The following is a 23359-nucleotide window of genomic DNA, read 5'->3' as shown; positions in this document are numbered from 1 at the left end:
GGATCTCCGATGCTTCCTGCTGGGTGTTACAAACTACGTTGCAAGCTTAATACTCTGTCCACGGTATAAATGGTTATGAAAGAATTGAATTGGAATTCCTTGTCCAAAACTATGAAAATCTTTAACCTTCACTATTTACCCTTTCTACGAATGAGTAGAGTTAGGAGCCTCACACCTCCATACATGTGTACATATGTATGTATGTATGTATGTATGTATATACAGAATTTAAAAGCAAATGTTGAACTTGATTGCAAATGCTCATAAAATAATATTTTCCAACCAAAAATATGTTATCTCTGTTTTTTGTTCTAGCTGTAACTCACACATATGTACATATATGACTACAAGTATCTATGTTTGTGTGCATGTGTGTGTGTGAATGTATCTATGCGCAACATCTATGCCGCTGTGTATAAAAATAGAACGATTTCCGCGAATTCGCAATGAATAAGGAAGGATAACTACTCACCGTTGGCAAATTGACACCGATAGAAACACCGATAGCTGAGCGACAAACGCAAACACAAACGCACTTCACTAGTATAACAATTTAGAATATTTTAAATTGCGGATATGCGTTGTGTGACACGAATCAACACGGCTTTTAATTTCCTTTTGGAATAATTATTACTTTTACTTAATAATATAATACAAGCAATATGAGACACACTTTCTATTCGCCACAGAATATTGATTATATAAATACACAAACAGGACTCTCCCAAGCACCAAACAGCCAACAAAAAAATGTGGCTAACACTGCGGATCCAGAGCACGTTCTCCGGCTAAAATGAAGCACTAACAACCTTCACTTCTAGGCTTTGCGCAACTTTCATTTGCAATTTTATGATTTCTTTCAAAAATGTATGCTTTTTGTTGTATGTACATATGTACATATGTATATTGTAACGATAGAATTTTTTTTTTCTATTTTCACCGTTTGAAATTATGTTATGGATTTTACGATTTTTGGAATTTTAGCCAACACACACAGCTAGTCGCCACTTTTTGTGTAGATATTGCCTTTCCGTATGCCTTCGTATTCACCATGGCTTCCTTTACTCGTTGCCGTTGGCTGTTTCTTTAGCTCCTGCTTCTTCTTTTGCTTCGTCTTTTGCTTGTTTCACTGCCACTGCTATTGCCACTACCACTTTTATTGCTATTTGCTGCTGCTGCGGCTGCTTTACGCCAACATAAAATCAATATTGGCCGCACAGCACATTTTTCAACACTCACTTTTCTTCCACACACTGCAAATCACTTCAAATTATATTTTAAATAAATTACTTTTGGAAATTATATTTCGAAAATATAAATATTTTAGCGCTACGAACCCGTTATATTCATAGACATATACATATGTATGTAAGTATGTATTTTATATATGTGTGTCTGTGTTTGACCGTGTAATCACTAAGCTTTTGTGTCGTTTATCCGCGTGCTCTCCGGCGCCAATCCAACTACTGAACCAAGCGGCCAAAGTAACAAGCCATGTTGCTGCCTTCGCAGCCTGACATCTCAAACAATGCTGTTGTCCGCGTTGTTGTTGGCATTGTTGTTGGCTGTGCAGTGGTTAGCGCTTGGCCAAATCGATAGATTGCGCAGCGAGTGGTAAGATTATGGAAACGAAACAAAACAAAGAAGTGGAAAGCAAAAACCTCCGTGGAAAATTGTTTGCTTCTTGGTGGTGGCTCTTGCTTCCTGAGAGCGCCAGCAACCAGTTTTGTGCTGCGCTAAGAGGCTGTTGCTCAAATCCAGTTTTGAGCGACACCTTGCATGCTACACACACGCACACACACCCATATACCTGCATTCAAAAGGAAACCAACAACAAAAGCTAGAATCATGCGCAGTAACGTCATAACCCACGTTCAATAGCCTGCCAGTGGTGGAAGCAAGAAAACTAAACAACAGCAACAACAATAAATTTGCAGCAAGGTATGATTCTCTCCACCCTCCGTTGCCATAGCGCGGTGTGGTGGAAATATTTATTGAAAACATGCTGCTGCTGTCAAAACCGCTGAGCTTCAGAGCGCCGAACTGAACAAATTTACCAATACATTCACCAATAGTCACACCAAAACAGCAGCAAATAAGTGCAGGTATAATATCTACACCATTGAACTCCAATTAAACACCTTAAGCAGCAACAACAAGCGAAAATGCAACGCAGCACGATTGCACAGTGGGCACTTTTGAAAAAAAAAATTACATAAAATTCTGATGAAATTCGGTTAGAATTGTTTAATATGCCTGGTAACTAACTAAGTCCACTTAGACTATTTTAACTTATGACTACGACATCTTTTTATCGGCTAACAACTTACTTTTCACAAGCGCCACCGGAATTATCGCTTGGCTATCGACGATATATTTATAGTATATTCGTCTTTAATATATGTATGTGTTCTAGACAAAATTTTACAACACAAAAGTGAGACTATAAAGATATCGTCGATAGCCAGGCGATAATTAAGGAAAAAATCTTGCACAGTGTGACAGCAGTGAAAGTCCTCAAAAGCAGGGAGTCTGTCTGCCGGAAAGCGGCTGCTTATATGCTAACGGATTCCCGGTCACAAGGACATTCTGGAAAACCAAATAGTTGATGAGAATGCACATAATGAAACGGCGCCCCATGTGTTGGACTGTTTCGGCTCGCATTTTCTACATGTTTCCGGTTGATTGGCTTATCCGCAATTTATGAAAAATAAAAATAAAAGATTTTTTGAGCCCATCTACTATCTGCTGCCATCTATATAATTTCTATTATTTTTGTATATTCTGCTAGTTAATAAGATATAGCATTTTTGTGAATCAACTTATGTTAGTTTACATAAAAATGGATCATAAAGCATTTCGTGTGTTCATAAAGCATTGCTTTTTGAGGGAAAATACTGTTGAATTTTGGCTCAGGGAAATCCACCTTTGAAAAGATATTTACTAAGCTGGAAACAAGCGAAATGAGCACCGAGGACAATGATGCTCTAAAAAGGCAAAACTCTGTGCAAAGTGGGTGCCTCGAAAGTTCATAATAAAAATAAATGAAATATTCAAATGATTTCTACAAACATGAATTTTGAAGAAATACTTACGATTTTAAATATAATTTTTGTGTTTATGAGTTGTATTAAATTTTACCGTAAAGAGATAAATAGTATCCTATGTGCTTACCCTCGTTCTATGCTACCTCCTCACCAATATTCAGCCAAATCGATTCAGCCGTTCTGGAGTTGTAAATGGTGTAACTAACACAACTTTCTTTTACATATATAGATATACTTCAGTTCGAAATAAACTGGACCTCCATTTGGCATTAGTAAGCAGGCCTATCTATGGCGTGGCAGCTGGCCAGTATAATCGAATCTTAAATAAAGCTGAAATGGTTTGTAGTGTTAGGCAGCGGAAAGAGAACACTGTTTGTTCGGTAAATATCTTCCGTAATAATATTTCTTATTTGATTTTGATGTGGTAGAACTAACGAAGACTCGTTTGAAATTGTTTGTGTGATGGACAGACGCCGACAATTGTTATTAATAACGTCCCTGTGTCAGACTTCCGGCATTATTTCTGATATAAAAAGTCAGAATATTAAACATTTTCAGAATCTCATATTTACAGTTTATAGCAAAACAAAAAAAGATCGAAAGAAGCATCTACAAGTCAAAAGAGTATTTTTATTTGAATCCTTCGCATGGATACTGTATTTAATATGAATATAATTTGAGCATTTTTACTTCTTAAACCGTATACAACCACTGTAACCCCTTTTTCAAAAGAATGCACTTGATTTTCTGCATATACATATATACATGCACATGCACATACACATGTTTCCATCATATCACCTGCAAATATGCTGACAACGTTGCTGATGCATAAAAAAGTGTCCTCTCATATGTGCTTGTATAAATATGTTTGTATGCATGTCTAAAGGTGTGTGTGCGCGCACACATCTTCTCTTTATAGAATGTACAACGTAGATACAGTCATCTGCATTTTACCAGCATTTTGGTCTACTCACCACGATGTATGCTTGTGACTACAATTGTGTGGAAGTGTGCCAGGTAAGTACGGGAACCCAGCGACAAGTGGAACTCAAATATTTGTTTGCCTCTTTGGCCGCAAAGCCGACTTGGAAATTCACCAAATTTACCTCAGTGTCTTAGCATGCAAATATGAATAAATTTTTAATTTTCATTTGCTTTATAAATACTGATTTCTCAAGAACCTCAATATCTGCAAAAACCAGAACATAAAATAAATTTCATTCCAACGTTATGGAAAATTATGAAACTGTGTGCATACCGACATTTTTTACTGCTGGGCTAAGCTTACTTTAAGCTTCACCAAAAAAGTAGTGTTCTTAACAGGTGCTGATTCCCCCGTAACATTTACCGTGCGCTTCCTTGATCAAGATCGCAAATTTGTGCAAAAAGTCTTCCCGATTGTCTTTGAACGTTGGCAAGAATAATAGTAGTTATTTTGGCTTTTCGCTCCGAATTATGTTTTCTAATATAATTTGGTCAAGTCTCAAGAAGCACCTGTCAAAGATGGCCAAAACCTATTGGTCAAACTGCTTGCTATATGGGATATACAGGGTTTCTATATCTGGATTACACGTCAATATTTAAATTCATTATTATCAGAGAAGAAAATCACATTAACAAATAAATTGTGTTTCCAATTGGCGCCAACTTCTCAAACGAGGAAGTGAATTAATCCTATAAATATAATAGAAGAACATGAAAGACGGGAAAATGAAAAGGCTTCATTCGAAAGCTCTTGATATACTATATTCCATAAATAACTTAGGTTATGTCGCAGTGCTGATCCTCACACCACAGGTAACGAAGAGCTCCACCAGGACATCTGTAATCGCTTTCAAAACTCCAAGATGTAAATCACCATACCCTTTTAGATCGCCGAAGCGTTTGGAGCTTATCACAAATTTGTTAAGGTGGCTAATATTAATACCAGAAATGGTCTGTCCACTTGTATAAATATGTTTCAACCTCCGTTAGACAGTTTAGAAGAAAGAAGGAGAGAAACATCTTATCTCTTAGTTTTATTTGGATTAATGACTAAATAAATCATATCTGCACACCTGATAGCCACATTTAGGTTCCCTTAGGTGAGATTGTAGACGGTGTTTAAGAATTTTCCTTTTGCCGAAATTGCTTCTAGTATGTCGTCAACGCAGATAATTACTCGACAGCACCGTTCCTCGAGTACATTTATCAGGTCGTTTAACACCAGAGCAAGGGAGCCTTTTGATTACGCTAATTCACTTTCTGTGAAGAATGTGTTTCGTGATTTGCTCAACTTATGGTCACCATAATCGCTCTAATGAGCATACTGTTCGTAACACCCATCTTGAGATCCAGTATTCAGTATTATTCGAACGAATAGGTGCAGCACGCAGTGAAGAAAATATAGCAGCGGTAGCTGAGAGTGTACAGTGGAGAGTCGACTCGGCGTTGTTTGCAGCAACTCGGACTGACGTATGGAACGACTTGGCGCAGTCTACATTGAGATGTTACATTGAAAGCGTACAAAATACAGCTCGTGCAAACACAATGTTCAATCGATTCGGGCGATATTTCTTCAAAAAAGATGCCGGTGAGAAGGAACAATACAATGGCCACCATTATCGCGCCATGATAACTTACTATTGATGTGCCTGAAATTGAAGCTCGTGATGTCGGCGACATTTGGTTACAAAAAAACGGCACCACTTCCACTTCACACATCGCATCGATCTATTAGATAATTAATTCCACGTTTAGGGCGGGTCGACTGGCCATCAAGATCGTGTGATATCACACCGTTATACTTGTTTTTGTGGGGATATATAATGTCCGAGGTCTATGCGGACAATCCCGCTTCGATACAAGCTTTCGAATATAATAAACATTCACCATCTGCATTGTTTCGACTCGATGTAAAATGGTTGTATTTAAGAGGGGGGTTATTTGTAGTGCCTCGAATTTCTCAATTAATGTTTTCTTCTATGAATCTAGAAGACCCTTCTTCTGATATCCGTCGGCATAAACTTACGGGACCAAGCGAGAAGCAGATATTACATGCCGCAATCTTCTCTTCCGCGCTCGGCTTATACTATATGTTAGGAATGTTAGAAAATTTGGAACTAAGAAAAATAAGTTTTCAAACACTGTTTTCTACTTTACCAAAATGAATAAGAACACAATGATTTTCTATTTGTGACTTTTGTTGAATTATAAGACTGTATTTGAAATAAAGGAAGCACATATAATTCGTTAAACAGTCCACACAGTTTCGTAATACGTCGGCTTTATAATCATGGAAGACGAGTAAGTGCACAAAGAGTTTTAAGTAAGCTTTACAGGTATAATACTGCGCTTCTTACAGAAAAGAGAATTCTTGTCCACGAATGTATGGACACCTATGCAAATTCCATTGGCGAGGCATTGTACTAATTGTGACACCATTTCTGTTACTGCCAATCATAATACCAGGCTATGAGAGAGTAAGCTTTGCTTTTATCAAGAGTTTGGGTCTGACCATTTAGTTTGTATGTGTACTTTTGTAGCCCTTACGTTGCCTATATGTATTTTCCCTCATGTCCATTTATTGGTTAACAACTGCTGTACCGTTACAAGTGACCGGTTTGTTGCCATTTGTTTTGCTGCCATTTCTGGGCCTGATGGTAAGAACTCTCAGAATCGCAGTGTTCCTTGTAAGCATGGTAAATAGATAACATCTTTTTATATTCTTTCAGGATTCAACTCCGACGTGTAAACAATACTTCACGGTACCGTTAGCGATTTTCATAGGAGGCGCTATTGTGGGCCTCAGCATCGAATCCAGCAACTTGGGTAAACGCGTGGCTCTCGGTTTACTAACAGTGCTGGGTGTTAGTCCCAAACGGTAGGTATGTTGAGCCATACACCTTGAAATCTATTAAATTCCAAATTTTCTTCAAAGCATTATCATTACTCTCATATTGACTACCGGGTTTTTCTCGATGTGGATGCAGAACACAATCACTACGGCAATGATGTTGCCTCTAGTGAAAGCCGTGCTCGACGAATTCGAGGCGGTAAGTTGGCAAATTTACGTTGAAATTCTACAAGATTTAAGAATTAAACATATTTCTAGGGCGGTTTAAAGATCAAGGAGGACAAAAAGCCCGAACAAGACGAAGAGTATGTAGGATTACTTTTTAAATCGGTTGATAAATTGTTGATACCCAAATTTTTTTTTACAGGAATAGAGAGTCTTCACATATCGCCACTGGCTATTACTTGGCAGTATGTTATTCGGCAACGATTGGTGGCTGTGCATCACTAATTGGTACTTCCACAAATATAGCAACAAAGGGCCAATATGAAAAGTAAGTATTGCTTAAAGCCTAGGAATGGAGAAAAAATGCAAAAAGTTCGAACAGAATTCATATGCAATTACATATTAAGCATAATGTTGCAAAGTTTACATTTAATATCTTCTGAAATCATGTTTTGTAATGTTACGCAAAATATCAGCCGCTTTAACATGGGCCGAGGGTGTGGCAGGAGATTTGTAATGAAGCTTAAAATTGAATTTTTCGAAACTTTCCATTTCCGACTTTATAGTCTCATTCGCATTCACTCGCCATACGGTGCCGGTTTGAAACTGGTCCATTCATTTCATATCTTTTAGAGAAGTATTCTACAAGGGAAAAGAAGCTCGGTCATGTACCTTTATATTGTATATATCGCTTTTTCGCTTTTTAACATGGCGGGTCTACTGTAATAGGAAAAGGCTTCAATAAGTCGGAAAGAGAAAGTCAAATGTTCATATGGGACTGATAAAAAGTAGGTTAAAGCCACAACTTCCTAAGGATTTCTAGAATGCTGCAGTTTAACTCTATAAAGATAATTCCTACTCTGCCTTCGGTGGTAGGTATTGCGTCGAATTCTCTCAGGGATGGAGTGTTTCCCCGAAAACTTGTGCCGCCGGCTTATCAGATGTCAACGTCTATGCCTTTGGTTTGGTCTTTGTTCGTCAAGAGCGGAGTTTACTTCTCAATTGCATACTCAGTCCGAAGTAACTCCTGTTGGCAAGAGTTATTCTGCGTTGGTTTTCGAGGCTGATTCTAAAATTGTCGAAATTATCTATGATTTTTTCATATTTTCAATATGGGAGCCAAGTCGCGATTGCGACCACTGTTTGTATGATCACAGGAGATATGTCGTCTTGCCCTCGGTTGTTCAGGCTTATGATATCAAGTGCTGAAGACATAGAGCGCGACAGACTGCAAGCGACATCTGTCAAATATTAAAATACACACGTTCTAAAGGACACAGTTATTTAGACAGCTGCACGACTACACGACTGCAGGCCGACAGTTGTCGCTCTCGCTAACTTCAAAATATACTTAAATTTTGCCAACGACAGTAGCACGACAGTAGAGTTGACAATAGAGAGGACCTGACCTTATTTTACAAATAAAAGCATAAAATAGCTCTATTATATAATTTGTAATAACAATTAACAATTTAAAACAAATAAATTTACCTATTCACTTATTTTGTGCCTACAAAATTTCACTTTGAACAAAATATTAAAATTTCATTGAAGTGGAAGGTATTAGTATGGCCACAACGAAATTGTGTACGCGCAAAATGGACAGATATGTTGTCTTGTGTACATGCCGGCCATTGTTATGTCGCTTCTTACAAATGTTCATGTAGAAGGATTCACGACGCCATTTACAGTTCACTGTCGTGCTGCCAAGACGTGTCGCTCTCTATGTGTTCAGCACTTCCATATCGTCGGCATATGCTAGCAGCTGTACACTCTTATAGAATATTGTACATTCCTAGTTCAGCTATACAGATCGAATTATTTTCTCCAACAGTAGATTGAGTCCTTCCTAATCCTGATGGAACTTTTGGTATTGCTCAGCGTCAGTTTACACAGCCGTATTAGTTTTACGGGGATACCAAATTCACACATAGCTGCTAAAAGCAGCTTTGAAATCGGTGAATAGGATATACCAGCTTGATCCTCATTTCACGTGGGTTTTCCAAGATTTCTTTAATTATTGATTGTGAATTAGCGTTGTTGTTGCACTTTATGATTATTTTAAACGTTCTTATTTTAATTTTTACTTTGCTTTCAGCTTATTTGTGAATACCACGGACATCATTGACTTTCCCAAAGCGTTGGCATACAATATTCCTTGGGTGCTAGTAGCCTTAGTGCTCTTGTACTTCACACTTTTAATGACCCATTTTGGTCTTTTTCGTCCCAAAAGTGTGACCGGTGCGGCACTTTCTAGCTTCACAAAAAGTTCTAACGAAGTTACGACTGCAGTTAAACAGAAATTTGAGGATATGGGTCCGATGAGCATTCATGAAATTCAAGTTGCTATAATATCTATACTTATGATATTTTTGCTTACATTTCAATCACCTGGAATTATAACGGGATGGGCTGATCCTATGAATAAGAAAGGGTGAGTAAGATTGTTATAAAAGTGAGTTAGAGAAATAAACTTCCAAGTGAGAGTCAAGATGCTACAAGCCTAGTCTCTCAAATTCGTCAAAAAGAAGCGTGAAAATCATTTTAACTCATCATATCCAGGCAACTGGGACAGTAAAGCCCGGCCAAAATTTGTTGCCTTACGCAAGTAACTAGTTAGAGTTCTGTGAAAATATGGTTTTACTGCTATCGTAGCGAGTGCCTAGAGCATTATGAGATACCCTTGTTTTACCCAAAATAAATTTAGATAAGTATTTGGATGAGAATTGGTATATATGCTTCTCGGTAGATAAATATTGATTGCAATACTCTAACCATAATCACGCCCATTCTACAAGAATCAATATTTCGAAATTTTAATATTTGTGTCTGTGTAATTTATTTTTTCCATTTCGTTTCAGTTTTATTAAAGGAGCTACCCCAATGATTGCCGTGGTCGTAATGCTCTTTTATTTTCCAGCAAGATATACATTTTTCAAATTCTGCTGCGGCAAGGGTAAATTGTAAAATATTCATAGCTTTCTACTGAAACCAGTTATACTTACTTATTATTAGGTCCTTTTCCCTCCAGCGCTGAGAAACCTTTATTGTCATGGAAATACGTTAATAACAATTTCCCTTGGGGGATCGTTTTTGTACTAGGTATATTTATAACCTATTTACATATATATTTTCATATATATACCAGATATATGTATATAAAAATCTTTGTTGCTGTTTTGCATTTCCAGGTAGCGGGTTCGCGCTGTCAAAAAGCTTTATAGAGTCTGGGTTGTCTCTGTGGCTTGCTGATAAAGTGTCCACATTCAATGGATTGCCTTTACCGGTTTTACAGTTATTTTCGCTCTTGGTTTCGGCATTTTTAACGACATTTACTTTGAATACGGGCGTGTGCAATATCGTTGTACCAATTATAGCTGAAATTGTAAGTAAAGAACATTTTAATAAAAGAAATATTAGGGTTATATGCATGCCATGAGGTCTAAATCTAAAACTAGACATGTGATCGACGACTGTAATTAGGACAATCAAATTTCGGTTTCCAACTTTGCACAAGTGTTTTGTGCTCAACCAATATGGTTGTAGTGAGTTCCTGGAAGAGCTCTTAAAATTGAATTGACTGTCAAACCGCCGAAGACAGACTTCAACAAATGCTTTGAGGTGACGTTCCTCTCAAGGAAGTTCTGAAGAACAGCTGAAGTCAGAATCACAATCTAGACAGACGACTCTAAAGTGTATTATGGCACAGTGAGTTGACTTGTTGTGTCGCCTGCTGGCATTGCGAAGGGAGCAATTCACAGCGGTTGTAGTACCACTGCCAAATCCGCTTTGCAACATAGACGTGTTACAGACCATGAAGACTCAAACTTCGAAAACGCTCGCGCTCTCCAGCTGTTGCCAAAGGTAAAGATTAGGCCAAGGGCAAAACTGAGTAAGGAGAGGTTGGAAGCAAACGCAACATATAAATCGGTGGTGAAAGTCCACGAAAAGCTTAACTGCAAGTCTAACCAGACAAAGGAGAAGGAGGAAAGGTTGGCTTGTCCTACGGCAAAAAATTGAAAAAAGCCAGTCATGCTATGCTTCGTGGCCGCAATTTCGAGATTCACAAGCCGGATTGAAGTAATAATTACAGCCACTGCCAAGGTGGTGGCGATTGTCAGCGACATTGCCAAGATGCAAGATGCATTTAATCCTACCACTTATTGACAGAAGTAACCCCCTTAGAGAGATTACGCGAGAAAAATGGAGAGCAGCAGAGCTGAAACTGTTGGACGCGTTCTTCACACGTTTGGATAACGACCCGAGTTCGATAGTTCGGACATTAAGATGAAAAAGAATCCCGGATTTGATTAATCATACCGGGTACCGAATACCTGAATAATTTTAGATAGCAAAATTATGTGGAAACTCAACGTGGAGGAAAGGAATAGGTCAATGTAAGAGAATGTTAGGGTCTACATGCGGCCTTGCAGCTGGCCCCATGCACTGGTTTTACACAGCGGTAGTCAAGCCAGTAGTGCTTTACGGTACTTTGATGTGGTGCACGACTGTCAGCAAAATTTCATACAGAAAATCGTTGGAGCGAATACAGAGGCTCGCTATTTTCTGCTTAACAATCTAACACAAATCGACTTTGGTTGTGTTAGGTGAATTCTCTATAAGAACCTTCGGTAATATTAGCAGGGATGTACAAATTAGACCATATACTAGCTGCAAGCAGATAAGTGGGTGCCAGGGCAGAAAGCAACTCCGGGAAACGAAATAGCTGATGAGATTGTCAGAAGTGCCATCAGCCTGAAATTTTTGAAAGGGCTGACCGGCGAATCCGGGTGGAATGGAAACGCAGAATCACCAAGATCATGTGCAGGAGTCCCGTAGAAAAACTCATATGCTTTTAACGCGCACGGGTAGAAAATGCAGAGAAGTAGGCATGAGAGAGACGCTGGAATAGTTCCTATACCTATGTATATCATTATCTAGAACCTGTCTTCAATATTTAGGATTTTCACAGTTCAAAGACTAGATGAAGCATCACACTCAGATATCCAGTTGCCCTTAAAGTTTGCAACAAACCTTTAAGTCCTGTGCGACAAATACTGCACGTCAAAATGTTCTGGCAGTACCAAGAATCCGTTAATCTAATCAATCTAATCAAATCCTTTTGCTAACCTTTGCTTCATCTTAAAAATTGGATGTATCCCACTATTGATAATATAAATTCCATATAATATATAAATGTGAATCTCTATCTACATTTCAGGCACGTAATGCCCAAACGCATCCACTAAATTTGATATATCCAGCTGGCCTGGGTTGCTGTGTTGCTTTCCTTTTACCAATTAGTACGCCACCTAACGCCCTTGTAGCAGAACAAGCCAACATAAGCTGGAAGAAAATGGTAGGTTCAAAACTTACCTATAATATAGGTTATATTATAATTATTTTTCTCGCTTTCTTTCAACAGTTTGTTGGCGGCCTAATTCCCACGTTTACAACCATAATTCTCATCTATCTGAATTCTTTATCTTGGCACTTCATTGTATTTCCAGCAACTAAAGATTATCCTGCTTGGGCTGATCTTCAGAAGAAGTAAAGACAAACTTTTAACGTTTCTCACACATTCGAATATTTTATACATTTCAACGGTTCCTTTTATGTTATTACATTAAATCATTTAACTTTAATAAAATAAACACTTTTACAATTTTTACCGTTATCAACAATCATCTTAATTCTTTTCACGAGTGATAAAATATTTAAACCTATTTACGTGGTACATGGAGGAAGGAGTCATGTGTTGAAGTTCATGCAAGTGAGGAAAGTTCTCTGATTACCATTCATTTAGGAATGGCCAGAAACGATTCCTTTACATATGACTAAAACAGCTCACTACTTCCGGTCCTAGACCAAGTATCCTCTGGGTAGCCAAGGAATATCTGTTTGAAGGCGAGCTAAAGCGAGAGGGCGCAACATCCCCTCCGAAGGGTTGTGCACTGGGTTTGGGACCATCCCAATGAAAAATAACAATCAGGGCTTGCACCTGGAATGTCCGGTTCCTTAATTGGGAAGGTGCCGCTGCCCAGCTGGTTGATGTCCTTATAAAAATAAAACTGACATTACCGCCGTCCAAGAAATGCGATGGACGGGATAAGGACTAAGGCGAGTAGGTCCTTGTGGCATTTACTACAGTGCCAAATAAAGGAGCGCAAATTCAGTATGGGATTCTTGGTGGGAGAGAGACTTCGTCGTCGAGTACTGTCATTTATCCCGGTGGATAAACGTCTAGCCACAGTCCGCTTCAAAGCGAAGTTCCTCAACATATCGCTGATTTGCGCCCACGACCCGACGCAAGAGAAAGACGACGTGACCAAAGATGACTTCTCTGAGCGCTTGAAGCGCAGCTATGAGAGCTGCCCTGCCACAATCTCAAAATCGTGCTTTGCGACTTTAACGCTAGGGCGTGTAAGGATCTTGGTATCTTTGGCACAACAGTCGGTAAATTCAGCCTCCACGAGGAGACATCCCCAAATGGGTTGAGGCTGATCGACTTCGCCGGGATCCGAAATATGATTATCTGTAGCACTCCACTCTTCCAGGATAGAAAAATTCACCAAGCTACCTGGATGTCTCCGGATTGAAAAGCTAGTGACCAGATCGATCATGTCGTGATAGACGGAAGACAAGTCTCTAGGGTTTCACCACTATCTTGTTGTAGTCAAAATACGCAGCCGCCTCTGTGCATCAAAAAACGTACACAAGGAAGGTTCGACGTCGAGAAGTTGAAATCACAAAAGATAGCCGAAGGATTTTCTACTCCGCTTGCGCTCCTGCTCTTTAAAAGCACTCGTCAACAACTCGGTATGAGGGACTTGTGGTTCGACATTTTAAGCTCCGTACCTACAGCTGCAACCGAAACCATTCGTTTTCGGAAAAAGTAAAAGAACAGTTGGTACGATGAGCAGCACCGTGTCGCAGCGAAGAGAAAAAACACTGCCTACCTCGCAACGTTTCGATCGACCACAACACTTGAGGGATGGGATAGATACCGAGAGTTGAAGAGGGCGGCGAGACGCATTTGAGACAGAAAAAGAGAGAGCCACAAGCTGGCCGACAAGGGTAATGCTCGAAAATTCTACGAAAAAATGCGGCGACTAACAGAAGGTTTCAAGACCGGAGCAAACTGTTGTAGAACTCCCAGAGGTGATCTAGTAACCGATGCCCACATCAGACTAAAATTATGGAGGGAACACTTCTCCAGCCTGCTGAACGGCAGTGATAGCATAAGGCCAAGAGAATATGATCCCGATTCCCCAATCGATGACGATCTTGCAGATGTTCCATTGCCAGACCAAGAGAAGAAGTTTGAATAGCAATTACCACAACGACACAACGACGGGGGCCGATGGATTGCCGGCCGAGCTATCCAAACACGGCGGCAAAGAACTTATAAGGAGTATGCATAAACTTCTTTGTAAAATATGGTCGGACGAAAGCATGCCAAACGATGGGAACTTAAGTGCGCTATGCCCAATCCATAAAAAGGGAGACCCCACAATTTTCGCCAATTGCCGTGGGATAAGCCTCCCCAACATCGCGTGTAAGAATCTGTCGAGCGTATTGTCTGAAATATTAGAGCCCACCGTAAACAAACTGATTGGATTTATCAGTGTGGTTTTAGACCTGGAAGATCAACAACCGACCAGATATTCACCTGCGTCAAATCTTGGAAAAGACCCGTGAAAGGAGAATCGACACACACCACCTCTTCGTCGATTTCAAAGCTGCTTTTGACAACACGAAAAAAAATCCGTATCAGTTTCTATGTAAACTGACGTTGAGCAATACCAAAAGCTCCATCAGTGCCGGGTGCTCTTTCCGAGCCGTTAGATATCAAACGTAGTTTCAGACAAGGCGACTCCCTATTGATTGACTTCTTCAATCTTCTGCTGGAGAAAATAATTCGATCTTCAGAACTTCATCGAACAGGTAAAATTTTTTATAACGGAGTACAGCTGCTGGTGTATGTTGATATCATTGGTCTTAACGCCCGCGGCGTTAGTTCTGCAAATGGGTCTGGTGCTGAACGAGGGAAAACAAAATATCTCCTGTCATCAAACAAACAGTCGTTGCACTCGGCTCTCACGTCACTGTTGACAGTAATAACTTTGATGTCGAGATAATTTCATCTATCTTGGACCCAGTATCGACACCAGCAACCAGGAAATCCAACGCATGCCACTTCGGACTGAGTAGGCTATTGAGAAGTAAAGTCCTTTCTCGACGAACAAACACCAGCAAACTCTATAAGTCACTCATTATTACCGTCCTGCTATATGGTACAGAAGCATGGACGATGACAACATCCAATGAGTCGACGTTACGAGTTTTCGAGAAAAAGGTGCTGCGAAAGATTTATGGTATAAAAAAAAAAAAACACTACTTGAAGCATTATTATCGTGCAAGACATTTGCAGAATAAAAAAGATTCTATTCAAAATGAGTATTTGAAATACTTAGTGGGTCATTAATACCCAACAAGAAATTTACTTAATTTTTAGACGAATGAAAAATGTTTAACGGAACATTTTTAAGCTGTACAATTAGTACTATGTTAGTATGCAAAAACACTACTTCTTTCCTCCACAAAAGCAATTATTTCTACAACATATTCAAAAAAAGTCGTTAATGGACTCTACAACACTGCAGAAGATTTGCTTCAACAATTTACAAATAAAATATTACTCATCAAATACGCACTAAAATTTGTATTTATTTCAATTTTATAAACGAAATGTTTAGTTTCTTCAAGGATAACACCATACATATGTATACATGTATGTATGTGCATTTGGTCGCCGCTTGCAAGCCTTTCGAACAAACCTTGGACGTGTACTTGCTTTTGACTCTGGAAAACAAGCAAATAAATGAATGGAAAATTTGTCAAATCTATTTAAAGATAAATGAGCAGAAGAGCAAAGTGTGTAAAATTTGTGCACTTTTCGATTTTTTGTTAAGAATGAAGGTTGAAATGATGCTGAGCATTGGCGCTATGCGGTGCTAAATGAGAGTTACGCAATAGCATAGACATGAAGGAGTAGAGCAGAATTTATCCAGTGTGCTTGATTAGTGAGAATTTTCCAAATAAGTTTTAGAAGCGTACTAGGCGTATAACGCACGCAGCAGAACCCATGGAATGCGATATGTTTGTAATAAATATAGAAAGTGGAAAAAGAAAATGCATTTTTTGTGTTTATTGTGAAGTGTTTGAGACCACAAGCCGATAGGTAGAATTTATTTGTTTTTGCTATAGAAATATATGGAAGTATGTTTGTGTGGGTCTATAGTGGCTAATGATAGTACATAAATTACAATTTTCTCGTTCGGCAATAACACCAAACATGCCAAAACGTAAACGAGTTAGCGGAAACCCTATGCAACATGCCAGTTTACTGTTTTTATTGCTATTTTTTATTGCTTATATTTTTATAAAAATAATTTTCGCTACATACTTATAATATTTAAAAAAATAAAGAATTAAATGAAATGTTATGCTTGCATTAATATGTGTGTTGAGTAAACCGAGGAAGTGTGAGTGTTCTTTTTTTCTTTGTTTCAAAAATAGTAAATAATGTAAGTGAAAATTTAGTAAATAAAATTATTTTCATGAATTGCGTACAATGAATTAATTATTCATAGGTTATAATTTCTAACTTAGGCACCCTATATAAATGAGCAAAATATTAACTGCTTTTAATGATATTAATTGTATGACGATGCGCTTTTAGTTTGCCGTGCTCCTCACAATAAGATTAGGAAATTGTTCAATAAAAACAAAAAACTTACGACTACTATTTCTATGTTTAACGCAATTGGCTGACAATTTTGCTCTAATTATCTACACAGTAGTTGGGTATGAGTAAGGATTTGTAAAATTCCAATACACTGACGAGACAATCTTTGAGTATGCATTGCACGGAAAGGAATATGTGGGAGGAGCGATTCACGCCTATGACCAGGAAATAAAAAATAATATAATTATTAGTACAATATTAAATATAATAATACATATAAATGTTCAAGCATTTTGCGAGAAAAGTCGGAGTACATACATACAAACAAAGTTTGGTCATCATATGAGTAGAAGGTGTAAGTACAGCGCTTTAGGCCTAATTAAGTATACATTCTTTGTATTACCTAACACTTAGTATTAACATTACTGGTAGTTCTAATATTTTTCCTACTTACTAAGCACTTGGCAATTACTATAATCACGATATTTATAGCTAACTATTATATGTATGTAGTGGTGTTCATTATATATATATTAAATTGGTATTTTTTACTAATATTATTGTGTATATATTTGTAGAATGCTTGTATATATGTATATATTTATCATTAGTAACGGGCGTAAAAGCGCTTTCAGTTTTGAATGAAAACTAAAAGTAATTCATTAAATGAAGTTTTTTAAAAATTTATGTAAACCTAACGCCAACTTAAGTCATAGAAAAGTCACTTTTTGAAGAAATCTTTTTGAATGAAAAGCCTTTCCTTGAAGTTATTAAATTGCAGTATAAAAAATTACTTGAAGGAATGGATCTTGCAAGAATAATAAAAAAATTAGTCGCTTTTACTTTTCATATTAGCAAAGAAATTATAAAATGCTTTAATGAACGTAACTTTTTCAACGCCTAAGTGCTCTATAACAGTCATTCTTCTACGGCTAAGTCAGTGAAATTCGAATTCCACGTAAAAGGCTATTAAAATTTCAGTATTTCCGCAAAATATTGTCAAAAAATAACTTGTTACGCCATTATATAACTGACATAGGCCTATAAAATGAATTGTGTGACTAAAAATTAATGCATAAAAGGACTTGAAAATATTGCAAATGATTAATTTTAAAATTTAAGACTTTTGAAAACTTCAATAATGTTTATAAAATGAGTATTTTCACTTCATTTCTTTTCGACCAATGTATATAATAAGGCTTATCATGGAAAAGCATCAAAAATAATCTTATTCACTACTTTTAGTCGGTATACAACCGTAACAAATTCACAAAATTACTAAGCAAATTGAAAACCGTTATGTCATTCGTAATTAAATTAACTTCTTAACTTTTTTGTAACTTTGAGGTTAAAACTCAATATCGATTTTCTTAAATAAATAAATAAACAAAAGATAGTTTCGAGAGCTAATTTGTTTCCAAAAACTATATATACATATATATAAGTTTATATTTAATTTGGAGAAAATATCTATCGGAAGCATTAATTCATAACATAAGATAATTGGCGTTTTTTCTTATTCCCTAAACTGCACTATTTTTCATTATAGGATTATATTTAATTTTAGTTGTTAGCTACATATTTAGAATATTTTTAATGAGCTTTTGAAGAGTTTTCCAGACGTTTCTTTTTGGTATAAGTCACATTTAAATGTTTTATAGTGTCTTTTATATCATTTTTGCATTTTGCATTTTGCTTTTTGTAAACTATTCATCTGTGAGTTTTTGCTAAACTAGAACAACCCGACCTTAAAAATGTAGGCTCATATAGAATTTACAGATTTGCGTTTACCAGGTACATATCTTACAGTTTTTAATGCCGTCTCGTTGCTGAATTTCATTTATATTTACATTAATAACGCCTTTTTTCCTACACTAATATTTATTTGCTTACTCTTCATTCAATTATGCTTCAGCTTTACTTTTGCAATCCCACACTATTTCATAGTTATTTTATACGATATTAGAATTTTCGGTTTTCAAGTGATTGGTAGATTAAACATACATTCAAACGTTGGTGTAACTATTACGCTTATTCGTCGGTTGCATACACTACCGTTATACTAATAGTATATAGAACGCGCCCTGCCGAATACTTTTAATGTAAATGCACACCTCCCTAAACAACAATGACAAACATATGTGCATAAGTTTGTGAATTTTTTTGTTTTTTTGTGGGTTTATATGTATATGGCTGTGTGTGTAAGGGCGCTCAATTGCGTCTGACGCATTTCCCTGCGCACTTCTAGAAACGTATATGACGCTGAGCGTAGCGGCTGTCCACGTCACCACCATTGTCCTCGTCACTGTCCGAGTCGATGATGTTGCGTAATGTCAACGCATGGAAATCGTTCAATGTCTGCTCAAACAGATCGATTGTCTGCTGATCAGCTTCGGAGATCACATTCTGTGTCGCATCCAGCAGATCTTCAGCTGCATCAAGCAACTCGCGACTACCATGCGCTACAAGCGCCGCAGCGGCAACGCTGCCGCCGCTCGTTAAACTGGATGACGTGGATGTACCAGCCGTCCCGTTACCCGTTGTTGCACAGCTGCCACTGTAAGTCCCTGTATTCTCACCACTCATGCGTTGTACGTTATTGACATCGTCAGTGTGTTGTTGTTGTTGTTGTTGTGCTGATGCTGTATTTGCTGCTGCGGCGGTGTTGCGCGACAACTCATCGGCATGCGCCAACGTTGAGCCAATTATGTCGCTGGCAATGCGTATTGCGGCATCGGTGGCGGCTATGGTCGAGATGAAATCACTTGCATTGGCTGGATGCCGCATGCTATAATAATTGAGTGGTAAACTGAGATCGGAAGAGGAATCTGTTGGCGTATTGGAAGCACCCAGACCAACAGCTATACTTTGTTGCTGTTGTTGCTGATAGATTTGTGAAGCGAAATTCGAATCGGTTATGACGGTGTTGCCTTCGATACGTAGGCCAGCTACACCTTTTTTGGGGATTGTAGCCAGATCACGTTTAACACGTCGACAACGACTCGGCTCATTTTGACGTTGTTGCACCATTGTTTCCAGATCGACTACGTAGACATAGCCAGCCACTAATATGATGCAGGATTTTTCACCCTTCTTAAAAGCATCCTCAATATCCTGACTGGTACGATCATCGTACTGCCACCAACCTAAACAGTTCCACATAAAAAAGCTGTGTTAAATTGGGCGTGCGTATTTATACAAAAGGTTAAATATTATGTCAATGTATATGTGTATATTATGTTAAGTTGTGTTTTTTGTGTTAGTTTTTCAATATTCCAGCTACGCCCTTGGTTGGCATATGCTTCGAGCGACATGTCTTCCGTTTTCGAGAGGGATTTTGTACTGGATGTTGCACCATATTGCCAAAATCGATGGTGTATATAGCGCCGCATATGAGTACTTCATGCCGACAATCATCTTCCAGATCAATCAAAGCAGTATCGAGCATGCGAGTCTGATACGCATCTTCGATATCGTTGGAAGAGCGCGGGTCATATGCCCACCAACCGCCTGCGGAAGTTTGTCTTAAGTTTGTGAGTGCTGGTGGTGTTTCAACGTTACTTACCATTACGTCCCTCGTAGAACCACTGATAACCGTCTTCGGTGGATTTTGTAGCGCAAATATCATCGATACCATTCACCAAATCGGGATGGTCGAGAAATTCGGGCGGTATTTCACGTCTACACATAGCACAACGTCGATTTTTGTAGGCCACGCCCTACAAGCGAAAAATAAAAGGTTAATATTGTTTTTAGTTTGGAGAGCAAACTTAAATGAGCACAAAGCATGATAAATGATTTTTAAATTTTCAAACAAAAATAAAATTTCTAAAACAGAAAACTTGCATTCTTTTGTATTGCAGAGATTATGAAAACTGAAAAATAAAATTTTGAGCCCTACCTTCTAAATTGGTAATGATACATTCAAAATAGGGATCATTCGGTTATTAATCTACCGCAATTTCAAATACATTTTAAAAATATTTTTTTTTTCGTAATAAATTTAAAATGCGAAAAAGATATCCTTCGCCAAAATTTTCGTATACAACAAAGCTAGGCTTTTGTTTTCACTAATTTTAATCTATAGTGGTGTGGACCAAAACAATTTTTATTATTTTTTTTTTAAATCCTGAAATTATAGTCTAAAAAAAGTTTCAGCCCTAGTTTAATCAAGGTTGCAAAAATTGTATTAAAAAATAATAGAATTAATATTTGAATTAAATTTTGAAAAACTGAAAAAATTAGTATCAAGCGTACAATTACAAATTAAAAAAAATTTTAGAATTAAAATTTCTTCGCGTTTGCCTATTTCATTCATATTAAAAAAAATTTAAAGTTTTTAAATGAAAAACTTATTTATACGTTTCTTTAAAAATATCTTATTTTTAATCCCCATATCGGGATTACAAACTTAAAATTAAAGTTTTAATGCAAAATTTTTTAAATAAATAATCTTTATTATTGAGAAAATAAGAGGTAGAAAAAAATTTTATATTTAGAGTAAGTATTAAAGACATTTTAATTTTTTAAAATTATTGACTTTTATGTTGCTTTTAAACAACAATTCTACATTAGCCTAACTAATACCTTAGGCGAATCTGTTGCTCGTGCAAGATTGCGCAGATCCATTGCAAATATTACGTTTTTACTTCATTTTCATTGATAAACCAAATAAGATTGTAGCCTTTAAAAAAGTTTATTAGCCCGTTAATATACGCTGATTTAAATTATATCAAAAAAAGAGGTCACAGTAGGTAAATAAATTAACTAAAATACCTTTTATTAAAATAATACCTTAGTTTATAGTTAAAACGCACCTTCGGCTGTATATCTTCAATGCCAGCAACTTTATGTGCCTAAAATGAAGATCATTTGTAAAACAACACAAACGGAGATGTTAAAGAAAGAACAGAGATTAAAAAACCACTGGACCGCTAAACATTTTGTGTCTGTGATTTTCGTTAGGTAACCAGGAAATTGTAGCAGTAAGTTGAAAAGAAACTATAATAATTCTTTCAACCTTCAAAACCGTTGTCTTTGCTTTTGAACCAATCGCTCAAACAAGTCATAGTTGTTAGTGTTGCAGAAGTGACGCCACTAACAAGACATGTCGGTCACATTAATAAGCAATATGTAGACTATGACGTTGTGTGGACGTGCCTGCCAAAAGTTGAACTTCAAATATTGTTTAATCCGAAGTGTGCATAATTACAAATTCAAATTATTATGCCGAACTTAGCGCTAGATTGACTTCCCTACACGTGTCTGCAATAGAAGCGTCAAGCCCTCGTTTTACTCATTTTGGCGCATAATTTATGTTAGCACAAGTATTAATAATAAAAAATATCAAATAAAAAAAAAGCAAAAAAAAATTTAACTTATAAAATTTGCTAAGCAGCCAATAAATGGCGGATGCATTTTTTTTTTTTTTTGCAGGGAATAAAAGTTTTCGAAGATATTTTATCTGAATTTGGTCCAATATTTTTAACATATTTAACTTTAAATGAACAACATTCCTCTGAAATTACGAATTATTTTGAAACTTCCGCACGGCTGAAGTAAATAAAGAAATTAAACACTTGCGGCTATCAAATTTGTTTAAACAAAGCTAATATTTTAAGCCGATCACGTACCACTTAAAGTTTTCTAATAGCCGTGCAATTAATTATGCATTAGTCCACACACACTATACGCCTTTTGCTATTACTATAACTATTGGCGTACGCGACTACTACGTCAACAATGACAATGACATTTGTATATTTTCGCAAATTATAGCGATTTGTTTACTCACTTTCACGCATAGGAAACAAAAGATATGCCCACATGGCAGGCGCGCTGGATGTATACATGTTTGTAAGCATATTGGACACTCGATCACGGCTGAAGGTCCTGCAACATCTTCATCATTAGGTGATTGCTCCTCCGGACTGCTATCCACATTTATAATTGACGCAGCAGCTGCTGCAGCAGCAGCTGTTTTAGATGTCGAAGGGGTTGGGCTGGTGTTGCATAGATCGATTACGGCATCAGCTGCGGTATCGTTTTCTCCCATTGTTGTTGTTGTTATTGATGCACTTGATGCTGCAGCCACCGACGTAGTAGGCAATTGCGAATTCGGTTCAACCTCGAATGACACAATTACTGCTGCATTTGCATCGTCGCGCGTTGCCATCACTCTGGGAACAGAAGCTATGACGTTGCTGCCATGCTCCAGACTGCCGTTCAGTTCTTCGCTTTGCTCCATTCATACAATTTCCACTCTCTCTTAAATAATGTGCAACTTTTCACTTTATTTATTGCTAACCAATTGCGAAAACGTTTTACACAATGTTGTTTTAATTTTTACACGTTTACTTATTACTTTTACTATTCTTTGCTTAGTTTCACTGCTCGTCCACTACAACACAACGTATTTTGTTTCCGACAAAAACCAGACAACACAATTAATTTATCCGCAAATGTGAGGAAACAAGAATTATTTTGATGTTTTCAATTTTTACATATTCGCTTAGGTTTGGCCAAATTCGCCGTAGAAGATTGCAAACAGGTGGAGTA

The 23359-nt window shown here is 37.4% G+C and overlaps 3 protein-coding genes across 4 annotated transcripts in view; 1 reads left to right on the top strand and 2 right to left on the bottom strand.

The window, feature by feature from the left end:
• LOC108968537 (mitogen-activated protein kinase kinase kinase 13-B) overlaps positions 1 to 2357 on the bottom strand; it is a 29650-nt gene extending 27293 nt beyond the window's left edge. Inside the window, exon 1 of the mRNA XM_018932629.1 lies at positions 473 to 2357. The gene's annotated coding sequence lies outside the window, so the exon portion shown is untranslated. The remainder of the gene's footprint in view (positions 1 to 472) is intronic.
• Positions 2358 to 6247: 3890 nt separating this feature from the next.
• On the top strand, positions 6248 to 12654 carry LOC108968530 (protein I'm not dead yet-like). Its single transcript, XM_018932620.1, has 13 exons — positions 6248 to 6335; positions 6394 to 6511; positions 6575 to 6691; positions 6764 to 6912; positions 6970 to 7084; positions 7144 to 7190; positions 7253 to 7378; positions 9149 to 9484; positions 9912 to 10006; positions 10066 to 10152; positions 10242 to 10435; positions 12272 to 12409; positions 12476 to 12654. Exons 1-13 carry the CDS (start codon positions 6325 to 6327, stop codon positions 12602 to 12604), a joined length of 1662 nt encoding a protein of 553 aa, XP_018788165.1. The 5' UTR covers positions 6248 to 6324; the 3' UTR covers positions 12605 to 12654.
• A 3106-nt stretch (positions 12655 to 15760) lies between these two features.
• LOC108968564 (E3 ubiquitin-protein ligase rnf146) lies at positions 15761 to 23309 on the bottom strand. 2 transcript variants are annotated; one of them, XM_018932685.1, is made up of 5 exons: positions 22596 to 23309; positions 20367 to 20520; positions 19381 to 19947; positions 16854 to 17016; positions 15761 to 15915 (listed from the first exon to the last, which is right to left on the bottom strand). In XM_018932685.1, exons 1-4 carry the CDS (start codon positions 23046 to 23048, stop codon positions 16898 to 16900), a joined length of 1293 nt encoding a protein of 430 aa, XP_018788230.1. In that variant the 5' UTR covers positions 23049 to 23309; the 3' UTR covers positions 15761 to 15915; positions 16854 to 16897. The 2 variants fall into 2 exon arrangements, with proteins under 2 accessions (XP_018788230.1, XP_018788229.1); XM_018932684.1 differs by lacking the exon at positions 15761 to 15915 and having other exon boundaries at positions 16923 to 19947.
• Between the last annotated feature and the right edge of the window lie 50 nt (positions 23310 to 23359).

Source organism: Bactrocera latifrons, unplaced genomic scaffold, assembly GCF_001853355.1.
Source record: "Bactrocera latifrons isolate USDA-ARS-PBARC rearing strain unplaced genomic scaffold, ASM185335v1 scaffold_22, whole genome shotgun sequence".
NCBI classification, from domain to species: domain Eukaryota; kingdom Metazoa; phylum Arthropoda; class Insecta; order Diptera; family Tephritidae; genus Bactrocera; species Bactrocera latifrons.
Note: the sequence above shows the minus strand (reverse complement) of the source record. Positions and strands in the feature narration are given on the sequence as shown.